Here is a 12,272-nt window from a genome sequence, read left to right on the forward strand (position 1 = left end):
CAAATTCAAAGAGCTGAAGTGCTGAATCATTTATTCACCTTTGTCTTTTTAAATATATTTTTTCTTGAATTTTGAGCTTCTCTAAGCTCTGGAAATACGAATCCTGAGTAAACATTAAGCCTGACAAGAAATATATTTTTTCTTGAATTTTGAGCTTCTCAATGGAATTGGTGCTAATACTTTAGTTGTTGAAAACTCTGAAACTGGAATGTCTACATGTGATAATAGAGTCTGTGTCCAGTGATAGCACATACTTATGGTTAGCTTCATATTTGGGAAGCAGATAAAGACCTATGGCTTAAATTTTAAAATGTAAGTTAATTATGATTTTTAAAATATATGTTTAAGATAATTGTCCAGTTAAATATTTACCAGAAAAAATTCTTTACATTTGAGATTCTTTTTAGTATTTGGAACATTTGCATTTTAATTACACAATAAAAGGAGAAAGTGAAAGAATAATTGGTTTGGCTATTAGCCAATTACCACTGTAACTAAAAAACAAACAAAAAAAACAAAAACAAACAGACCAAAAACACAAACAACAACACAGAAACTGAACTTGGTTTCCACAGTCACAATATACATTGATCAGACATTTAATGACACCTGGCAAAAATAAATGGAACGGAATGTTGTTTCAATCCCTCATTCAATATATTTGTTAAAACTGAAATTAGATTTGAGGTGATTGACTGCATGATCATTCATCTTTTACTGTTAACGTATCTTCAAATGAGGCTTGTCTTAAAGGATTCCAACTGTTAAAATCTAGTGGAGAAATAAGACAATTGGATACAGTGTGTGCCTTAGTCAGTCCGGGTAGCTCTAACAATATCATAGATTGGGTGACTTATAATACACAACAGAAATTTATTTCTCACAGTTCTAGAAACTAGGAAGTCCAAGAAAAAGGTGCCTGCAGATTCGTTGTCTGGTGAGGTCTTCCTGGTTCACAGAAGGCCGTCTTCTTGCTGTGTCGTCACACGACTGGAATGGGTGAGGGAGTTCTCTGGGGTCTATTTTATAAGGTTATGAATCCCATCCAAAGGCCCCCACATTGTGGTTTAGATTTCAATATATGAATTTTGAGGGGACACTTCATTCAGTCTGTAAAGTGGTCACATCCAGTTCCATTTTTTCATTATGTGGAGGGCTTGTCTAGAGTGACCAAGGGCACTGACCATGAGAAGGCCTCAGGGCACAGGTCCGGGCCAATGCCAGGCTCTGCTGGTGTCAGAATCCACCGCTAACAGCATTTCCCTGTGTATTTCCCTTGACAGATACGACGACTTATTCCACTGAGCGATCTGAGCACTTCAAACCTTGCCGAGACAAGGACCTCGCATACTGTCTCAACGATGGCGAGTGCTTTGTGATCGAAACCCTGACGGGATCCCATAAACACTGTCGGTAAGCCACTGTGCCCACTGGCATTAAGGGCAGGCCCCTAGGGAAGCCTGGTGGGGGAAGTTGGTGTTGAGCTTCCTGAATATACTGTGTGATGCTTGCACTCCAGTGGTTTGAATGGCGATATCAAGAGGCTGAACATGGCATGGGAAAGGCGGTGTCTTTCATATTTGAGGAATGTAAAACTGAATTAAAGATGTGAGTTTTGCCTGACCCAGTACAGGAAGGTTTACTTTTCTAACTACCAATTTAACAGAAATAATTATTCACTCACTGTAGAAGCCTGTGTTTCTGGTGTGGGTCTTAGGCACATATGCTTGTACTCAGAAATAATTCCTTCTTGGGAACCTGCAGACCAGGGCATGACAAAGCAAACTGCTCATCTCAGATCTAGTGTCTCAGTGATTATTGTGTACCAAACCCCAGAGACTGGAACTGCCCAGAGAAAGCCGCATCTCATTTGGATTCTGCCTTCGTTTATTAATTTCAATACATTTTTTTTTAAACACTTTTGATGATGAAACACTTTCCAGCAAGATGTTGTAAATGAAATCATAGTTGTGTTATGGTCTAGGTAGAGAACTATTTGGGGAAAACTCCCAGTAGAGATCAGGAAGGTGTTTAATTGGTTTTTAGAGACGTAAGGTTATATAACTGCTAAAAATAAAGACAAGTGGAGATAAATAGTGCATCTGTAGACGCTGCAGCTTTAAGGCACCAAAGAAGACTCAAATTAGCATCTGAAAACTATTTCCCACCAAGCTTTTATTTCCAGCACTACCCTGGTAATTTGTTTTTCCTTACAATTGTATATGCTTCAGTGATTGTGTATGCCCACACCCCTTTCCTTCTCTTTAGTTATTACTCTTCTCATATGGCACAGTTATTAAATTAATTATTATGAATTGTGAGGCATGAAAAATTGCGAGTTTTCTCCCTCTGTTGCTGTTGTAACACTTTATTCCATGTGGTTTTATGAAGATTTCAGAGAAATGCATCCTATAGTTATGAACCGAGCCCGTGTGGGCACATCCTGCCTGGAGCCCACCCCCCACCCCCCACCGGGGATGAGCTGCCACGGTGGGCAGGGCGCGCATTTGGAAGACCTGATTAGTGATAGTAGCAGCTCTCTGTGTCAGGATGAACAACTGTGACCTTTCCACCCTGACACGGTGCCTTTCCTGTGACGTGGACAGTGCCGTTTATGAAATGTACACCCCATTCCTGTTCTCTGTGAGCCTGTGTTGGGGAGGAAGGGAGGTGCGAATGGTTCCCTCCACATTCGTCTCTCTTGTTACATTTATTAGGTCAACACAGACATACCGTGTTTCCCCAAAAATAAGACCTAGCTGGACAATTAGCTCTAATGCGTCTTTTAGAGCAAAGATTAATATAATATGATATAATATAATATAATTAATATAATATAATACAATACAAGATCTAATATTAATTTTTGTTCCAAAAGACACATAAGAGCTGATTGTTTGGGTAGGTCTTATTTTCAGGGAAACATGGTAGGTAGAAAGCACACAAGTGACTTGTAACCCTCACGGGAGAAACCAAGAATTAGCTGCCTTTTCAAAGCGTGAAGTGCTTCCCTGCTCTTTCAGATACACAGTCGTATGCTACCTCTGCCAATGTCATGGGGTCATAATGTGGAAGTGGGCCGTAAAATCAATTGAGTTGGAATTTCTAATCAACTGATGAGGGGATGAATCAGAAGTCTCACTTAGACCAGTGACTTTCGCAATGGTATTTTACCCCCAGGAAGGATCAGATCAGGCCCCACTACAGTGTGTAGGACGGTATGATTCATTTTTTCCAAAACTGAAATGTTGAAAAGGACAAAATAATTCTTATTCTTTCTCAAGCTTCTTTCTCACTGTATTCTCTATTAGTTCATGGACATATTTTGCTAGGGCTGTTGTAACAAATTACTACAGATTGGGTCGTTTAAACCGCTCTATTTTCTCACAGTTCTGGAGACTACAAGTCTGAGGTCAAGATGTCAACAGGATTGTTCCCTTCCTGGGGCCATGAGAGAAGAGACTCTTCCTGGCCTCTCTGCTTGGCTAAGAGATGTCTGTCCTGTTATTTCTTCACTCTGTATGTGTCTGTATCCAAATTTCCTCTTATTATAAGGGTGCCAGTCTTAATGGATTAGGGTCCACTCCAATGATCCTGTTTTAACTTAATTACCTCTATAAGACCCTTTCTCCAAATATGGTTACATTCTAAAGTATCAGACAGTAAGACTTAAGCATATGAATTATTTCAGAGACACAGTCTTGTCTATGACAATGGATCTCAGGTTCAGAGAAAAAAATCCCTTGCTTATGTGTATATGTGTGTGTCTAATTTTATTTTTTTAGCATATACAAGCAGAGATGTATCTGGTTTAACTAGAACGATGTACGTGTATAATATTTTTGACCATCTGTCTTCAAGTTTTTTGCATATTTTATTACAGTCAACCTGTAATTTAACACAGAGTCACCACATAGCTGATCATGAAAGAAGACCAGCCTAAGACAGCATGAGAACTTGAGTATGTTAATAGATGCCTATAAGTCTTCTACTTGTTGTGTATGAATAAATCACACCTCACCGTGCCTACTATTCATCTCTTAGGCTTTGCTGTGAAGAAAAGGCTTACATTTGTTCCTGCAGCAGCCACTTCTAAGATTTCCAATGTAGTTATTAATAATGTGGCATTTTGTACAGCACTCTATTTAAGGAGTGTGTTTCATTCATTCTTCTCTATTTGACAAATATTTATTGAGCACTTCCTATCGCCAAGATAGCTGTTGAATAAATACATTCAGAAATGAACTTAGGAATTAAATGGCACTGTACTTCGTAATATAATTGGAGTAAGTGAAATACTTCATCATTAGGAAATAAAACAAGGGAAAGTAATTTTGCGTGACTGGTAGGCGACCAAGGGTATCTTTATGATACATTACTAACTGGATTAGGTTTCCAGTTAAATAAAACATGATGTAGTGTATGAGGACACCACTGTAAAGAGGTGTGCATGAATGTAGCTCATGAAGTAGTTTACTTTTTACGTGTCTCGAAAGATTAGACATTCTACTCAGAGAAATTAAGAGTACGTTTTCTAGTATTTTAAAAATAAATTCTAATCCTCTAATAAACTGAATCAAAAAAGTTTTTCTACATCATACAAAATTGATCATGCTCTGACACTTTTCTCTTTATGAATCAAGGAAGAACAGTAGCAAAAACAGCTAGATTATCCCTGATAGAGATCCTGAAAGTGTATGCTCAAAAAATGTTAACAGTGGGAATCTTGGGATAAGGGAGGTTTCACGTTTTTCTGTTTGTTATTGGTTCCCTTTTTAGTGTGTTTTCAGATGTTTTGACAATTTAATTATAGTAGGAATAATTAGAAATTACAGAGCAAGCTATAAAAATTTTCAAAGGAATACAAAAGTCCTAACTATAACTTGACAGACAGATTTTAAAGAACAATAAATAAATAGGCAAACTTCATTTTGATGAATTTAAAATATACTATAAAGTCAAGACCATTGGCTGACTGATTAGTACAAAGAGAACTTGGCATAGAATGGAACTTCATGCAGCAAAAGGAGAGATTCAGAAATAGGAGGAAAACGGAAAGACTGATTGTTCGATCAATTTGGTTGACTTTCAGGGAAAACAAATCCAAGTTGGATTTTCGCTTCCTCCTTCTATACCAAAAGTTGTTCTTAACGAATTCAGAAGTTCAGGTAATTAGTAAATAAAGTCTTCAGGAAAACAGTAAATAGCATTCCATATTTATTTATGTCAGCAGTTGACTGACATAAAGCAGTTGAGCTATAAGCAATGGCAGGAAAAAATAACTGCATTGTCACAACATTGTTTTTTGAGCTGAATATCATAAATCAGGAACAAAATTTAAAGATAGATAAACTCTCAGTAAACTGTACAACAAATATGACTGGATTACTATTCTGAAGAAGTCACATAGATGAGTAAAAGTAACAGTGAAATGAAACCTCAGTAGGAAAATGGGCAAAGGAGAGGAACATACGCTTCTCGTAGAAAAGAATGCAAATAAACAATGAACATGAAAAATACCCAGCTTCAGAAAAAAATGCAAATTAGTTTTTTTGTTTGACTATCATATTTAATGATTTATAAAAGCAAATACTCTGATGAGGGTGCAGTGGGAACATGGTCATACTAGAGGGAGTACAGATTATTAAACAACTTCTGCAGATCATGATTCTGTATGTTTCCAAATCTTTGTATTGTTTTTAAGAATTTAGCCTACAGGCTGTATATGCAGATTTACTTGTAAGGATGTTCAACACAGGTTTATTTGTAATAGCCAAAAAAACAAACAAACAAAAAGAAACCCTTGAATTTAGATGTCTGGACATTTCAAAATGTTTGAAGGACATGAAAATGCTCATTATATCATGTTATGTATGTAAATTAGGTTATAAAATTGCAAAGTTGAACATATAATAGCGTTCAAATATTGAAAAAGAAATAAACAAAAAGGCTAATAGGATTTACAGCTATTTTCTTCTTTGATCCTATGAATTTTATAAAATCTCTACATTGCACATATATTTTATTTATGTAACACCTGGTTAAGACACTCAACCCCTGCTTCTCATCTTTCCATTGAGAAAGACAGTTAGTGTCCCTGTCTGTGTTAAATCAGGGTCATTATAATTCACTTTTATTTGGCTCAGAGAATTTTGAATTAAGCCTTTTCAGATTAAACACTACCATGCCTACTTGAATGTATTTGCCCCTTCTTTTATTAGTAATTTATTTATACGCTTTACAGTAATTCTTTTCCATGCTAACTTGTGTTTTGAAACATTAAAAAAATGGATTAAGTAATAGGGAGACACATCCAACATAAATGAAGCTAGATAGAAAAGGAAAGCAAGTCACTAGAAACCCCGAATCAAAATATTCTGAATCAAAGCTGGGTATTCTCTAGCATAGTTTATACCATCTCTAGAATTTTTAAGAGCTGGAGAAATGGTGCTATCTGTAATATATTTTACTAGAGTGAAAGGGGTAGCCATTGTAACTGAAAAAGATTACTGAGCATTTGAATGGGTCCAGTGTGTTCCGTGGCTAAATTTAAGTTAAAAGGACGTGTCTCTACTGAGTTGAAGTTCATTCAGTCTCCCTGCAAAAATGGATTTTCAAAACTTTAGGAAGAATGGCATTTGAGTTGAATTTGACCTGTAGTGATCATTTTGGAAATCTATCAAGCAATTCACTTGAAGATACTTGAATCACTTGAAATATGGAACTGCTAGAAAAAGAGGAAAGCAGTCCAATAGCATCCATTGCCCGAGGCAATACTTCCAAAAAGGGGCTGATGGTCTGTGCAGCAATCTGGGTAAAATGCTCAGAGGAATCAGTGAGTGGGGCAAGTGATTGAAAAGGGAGCAGAACCCCACAAGGAGTTGCTGCTCTTACTGTGCCTAGTTCTGCCTGAGTAGGTTTTGAAAATCAAAGCTTCCACTTTTAAGAGAATTGATTGGGCACAATGTGACCATATTCCTATGATTTAGTGTATAAAATTACAAAACCATCCCTGTCAGGGCTTTGCTCTGTCACTTTGGAGGTCCATTAGCTCGTCCACCACTGAGTGTCCTCTTTATCAAATGGTTCTCCAGTAAGTGCTCTGAGAGCAACAGCTAATGGTTTTCTGTGGTTAAAGCAAGTCAGAATGGAAATGGAGTGTTGGCACATATCCCTGAACTCCACTGACAGGAGAGGATGAAGGCTGAAATGTCTATAAATCTGAACCTAGTAGCTTTGTCTCTGCAGAGTGGAATTGAATAGCAGGGTGAAGGGCCTTGGACTAATTTTCAAGTTCATCAGATAAATGTTCCTGAGGATGTTTGCCACAGCCCAGACATAATTTAAATAATTTGCAGTATCCATGTTTATTGCAGAGGTCTACTGATTGGGATTGACAAGAAGAAATGAGCCAAGTTATAACCACGCGTCTCTTTCTTTTTAGTGGATAAAGTTTGTCACAATTGTCTCATTAGCTCAAAAAGCAAACAAAGAACAACACAATGTATGCAGTTTTGCAACTTGATAACACGTAGGTGGTGGTTTATTTCATCTAGTTTTACTTGTTTGCATTGGACCCTAGCTGGTATTCTTAAAGGGTTACTTAAATATTAAGCAAAAGACCAGAAAGGCACATTTAATAAAGAATAATAATCATCTTTCAGTTAATGGCCAAATATTTTTACCTTATTTTAATATTTTCTCATTTGTTTGGCAACTCTAGTTGAAGCATGAATTGGAGTTTCTTGAGATGGTTGTTATGATTTGGAGTTTTTGTTGTATCCAAGAATTGGCATTTTTTTTTTTTAATAGAGGCCTTATATGATGGGATAAGAGGTACACAAGGCACATGTAGGTGTTCAGGGTGGAGAAATCTGAGTTAATAGCTCGGCTCAGCTTCATACGGGCTGTGTGAGTTTTTTGCAAGACATTTAACCTTCAGTTCTTCATTATAAATAAATGAATAAATAAATAAATAAATAAATAAATAAATAAATAAATAAATAAATAAATAAATAAATCAATCTGCAGCAAAAGGTCGATGCAAGAAACAAAAGCAGCAACATGTGGAAAACTCTAAATGTACAATAGATATTATGTACATGATAGTTCTTCCCTTTTTTTCGCTTCTACTCTGTTTGCTCCAAGCAAAGGCCTGTTTGCTGGCATCCTGTGAGAGAAGTTGAGTGGGTATGATGTGCCTACGTCACTAAGAGGAGACTCAGGTTTAAAGAGGGAGACGGGTCCCACCAAAGGATCCCATGTGTATTCTGAGGCTCAGGCTTCTCGCCGCTAATTCTGATATTCTGACATGTTAGCAATTTTCTGTTATTTCTCCAATTCTGCAACAAATTCTTGATTTTCCGAAATTTTCTTCTTGTTGAACATAGAGCTTTAAGAGGAAAAATATTTGTTGTTTCCTACTTCATCAGTGTAAGCTGTCATAATTGTATTAATGGTTGCCATTTGGATTGGCTGGTTAGATTCAGTACTCCTCCACTACCTAGCAGACTGACACATGACACACATTCTCTCTGACTCCGTTTTCTTATCTATTAAATGGGGGTAGTCACATTACTGTGCTCCCAGGTTGTTGTGAGGACCTCTGTAAATGAAGACCAGCTGTCTGGTACAGGCAGGAAGCGTGGTGGAGTAAGTGAGGTATGCTGTGCGAAGGGGCATGAGTTGTTGCGTTTTCTGCTCAGCTCTGTTTACAGATCATTTTATTTGTGCCGGGGCCTCCTAATGGGCACCCGGAGTCTCCCAGCATGCAGGCTTCCGCCCACACCCACTAATGGGAGTTAAAGAAAACTGACCCAGAGACATGATTTACAAGCACAGTCATACCTGGTCATGGGCAAGAACACTTTTCAGAATCAAGGGTCATTGTCGTTATTCCAGCAATAAATGTAGGAGAAAAGAAGAAACACGAGGTTACCTTTTGTCAGGAGAATTCTCCCTATCCAGAGTCCTGAAGGGAGGAATATGGAGAAAGTGGCCCTCCCCGCCCCCCGGTACAGTTCAGGCTCTTCTGGCTGAGGGCCCTTCAGGTATCCCTCACCGCAAGCCTTGGAGGTGTTTCTCCAGGCATCTGCTTCCTTCCGGTGGGGATCACAGCCCTGCTAAGGTTGGAGCAGTCTGGAAGCCAGGGTGATGTGAAAGCATACGCTGAAGTTTAAGTGGATTATAGATTATTTCACCTAGTTTGGTTAAAAAATTCAGATTCTGTCCATAAATATCATTTTAGCCAGAGATAGTCTATGTGTACAGACGTGAACAGCATTAACCGTGGTACCACAGCCACTGCTGTGCAGGCTTCTCAGGCAGACATTCCAGTAAAAGCCTTCTGGAAACAGGACAGAGGTACCTGGGATGTTCTGTCTCATCTTCTGGGGCAGTGAGGGAACTTGGAAATGCTTCTGCAGCCCTCCCTCTACTAATAAGAGTACGCTTTCTCTAGTCTAAGTTTGAGAGAATTGGGCAGTATTTCCACCTTCCTAAAGATGGTATTTCTTTCCCATTCACTTTTTTCTGAGCATTTGAAGGAAAAATAGAAAACAGGACTTAAGGACCAAATCACATTGTCTATGAATGTACCAAAATGTCCATCTTGGAGTACCTCTGGTAAATTACTGTTCTTGAATGGAAGAGCATGAGCAAATCCAGCTGAAGGAATAAGCCTGGGTGATGTGCGTATGGTGTTCCTTGTGTGTCAGGCACCCATAGCAGCCCTGGGAGGTAGGTGGACATGACTGAGGTCGGGCATTTCCCAGGTGACACAGCACTCAGGTTACCCAGGTTATAAAGATTCACGCTACGCAGGCTAACTCCATGGACTACACACTTAACTTTTCCACTAACCAATCTCTCTCTTCTCAAATCCCAGTGGTCCAGGAATTCTAAAATCCCAACTGCTTGAAAATAAAACATTTAAATTAAGTGTGTGTATACACACACACACACACACACACACACACACACGTAATTTTATTCATATATAGTTAAAATATACATATTTTAGTTTCCCAACATATTAAAATCTGAGTGATAATATAGATTGGTATCCAAATTCAAAATCATTTGAGATGTAATGAGAAGTTCTAATAATTTCTTTTGTAAAATAGGCATAAACTGGAAACAAAACCCCAAGCAAAATAGGATGTACGGTTGCCCTAATAGCAATTTATGTGAAACTCAAATTTGTAGAAAAGCAAACCACCACATGCTATGTGCTTTGCTTAATATAAATTTCACAAGATTGTACAATCTCTGTGTTTTTATCCCCACTTTCCTCAAATAAGCTGAGAGTTCCCTAGTCACTAAGCGCAGGCAAGGTCTGGATAAGAAGGCAGAGCAGGGGGCCCCCAGAGCCCAGGGTCTCTCTACTGTACCCCAAATCTGTGAAAGTACATGTCAACATGGAATTTGTATTCTGCTTAGTTACATATATATCTAGCTAGTATTTGTGAAAACTAAGAGTGTGACAAGAGGACTAAGTCCTCATTGTGTTTCAGAAACTGAAGAAAGTGTTTCTGAATTTTATTTTGTAGTTTAATTTTTCTTTTTATGATCACAGCTATGTTGGTGGTTTTATGAATATCAGGAAAATAGCTTAAAGCAAAATCAGTCCTATGCACACACATGTGCACACACATACATGCATGGTATATTTACTAGGTATCTGGCATCATGCAGGACACTGAGGCTCAATGGTAAACAAGAAAAAAGGTTCCTTCCTTTATAAAACTTGCTGTTAGTTGGAACACAGAGAAGTCACCACAATCTAGTTTGATAGGCTTCCATGATGGGTGAACACTGATTATCACTGTGCACCAAAGCCTGCACTTGGTATAGCAGGGAAATCCTTACGAAACTGGTAAAATTAGAGGAAATGATTTCATCTAATGAAGTCATATAAAACACTTATGCACATTTTAACGAATGAGAAATTGAGAATAAAATTAAAGGAAGCAACAGGAAAAAAAAGAAAACATTGAATGTGCTTTGGGGAATATCTTGTTTAGAGACACATGCCATATGTGAATGTAGAATGTGTTTATGGTGAGTGGTATAAAATGTATATTTAGTCCTATTCTACATACCCTAAAAATTAATGGCGCTTGTATACATTATTTCCATTATTCTGTCAATGCTTATTAAGCATATCCAATGTTCCAGGTCCAATAAAAGGTAATAGTAATATAGTGATATATGTTCTCAGAAAAACTCATAAGAGAGCAGTTGAGATGGGCATTTTCTAGTTCAATTTAATATGACAAGTTGTGTGACCTGTATCATTCAGTTGATATAATCTATACATGCATAGCTCGTGTCTATATAGAAGACTCCAAAAACCAATGGTCCTGAAGCCAGTGAGAGCTTGTAAGAGGAAATAACATATGAGTTTGCATTTGGAAAGTTGAGAACCTTGTCATTTCTCATTTTGAATTCTGCTCCTGCTTTGCAACAAAGGCATGGAGAGTTGAGCTGCTATTGGAGAACATTCCTTTTAAACTCCAGAGAGGAAATTTCAAAATTATTTTAGGTGCAATTAAAAATAATCAGCTTCATATTATAAATTCCTTATGCAATTGGTTACTTATTTTATGAATTATTTTCTTGTATACAGGTGGTTCTCAAAATATCAGGGCATGATGACATTTTTAATTCTATCTCATTAAACTCTGAATTTTTATGGTGAGTTGGAAGAGCAGACAAGAATATGGTTTTCCTAACCTAATAAGTGTCACATTAATTAAATTATGAAATCAAGATTCTTTTTCTTTATTGAACAATATTATTTTTATCTACATACATCTATGAAATATTTACAAAGGCCATTTAATAGCTACAATATAAAATAATTTATTGGCATCTTAGATATACCAAATGATTTTCTAGCACTAAAATTTTCCTAAGAAATTAAGCATACCCATTCAAGGATGCCTTGACCATCAGTCATTGTTCAGTTATTCAGAGATAATATAAGGGAGTTACATTTAGAGATACTTATTGGCATATTCAAGTAACATGTCCTACGTTTTCCCAACTAAAATATATTTCTTTTTTTCTAGCAGAACTGCCATGAGGCTCACAGGAAATCAAAGTTAGATAGCCATGTAGGGTTTACCTTATAGTGGCTCAGGTAGAATTTTGGTATTTTGGCTTATACAGTGACATGGACGTACAGCAGAAACTGGAGAAAGAAAGGATGTAAGAGTTCCTAAAACACAGTGGCTTTTTTGTTTCTCAAAGACTACTTTTTCATTTAG

General features: G+C 37.3%; 1 protein-coding gene across 10 annotated transcripts in view; it reads left to right on the forward strand.

Annotated features, from left to right (window-relative positions):
* The window catches only part of NRG3 (neuregulin 3), a 1,094,354-nt gene that overhangs the window by 462,499 nt on the left and 619,583 nt on the right, over positions 1-12,272 (forward strand). For all 10 annotated transcript variants that reach the window (XM_081074700.1, XM_081074706.1, XM_081074702.1 and 7 more), the window contains exon 2: positions 1,284-1,413. In XM_081074700.1, the coding sequence (XP_080930826.1) occupies positions 1,284-1,413 (130 nt within the window). The remainder of the gene's footprint in view (positions 1-1,283; positions 1,414-12,272) is intronic.

Source organism: Rhinolophus hipposideros (genome assembly GCF_964194185.1).
Source record: "Rhinolophus hipposideros genome assembly, chromosome: 15".
Lineage (NCBI taxonomy): Eukaryota > Metazoa > Chordata > Mammalia > Chiroptera > Rhinolophidae > Rhinolophus > Rhinolophus hipposideros.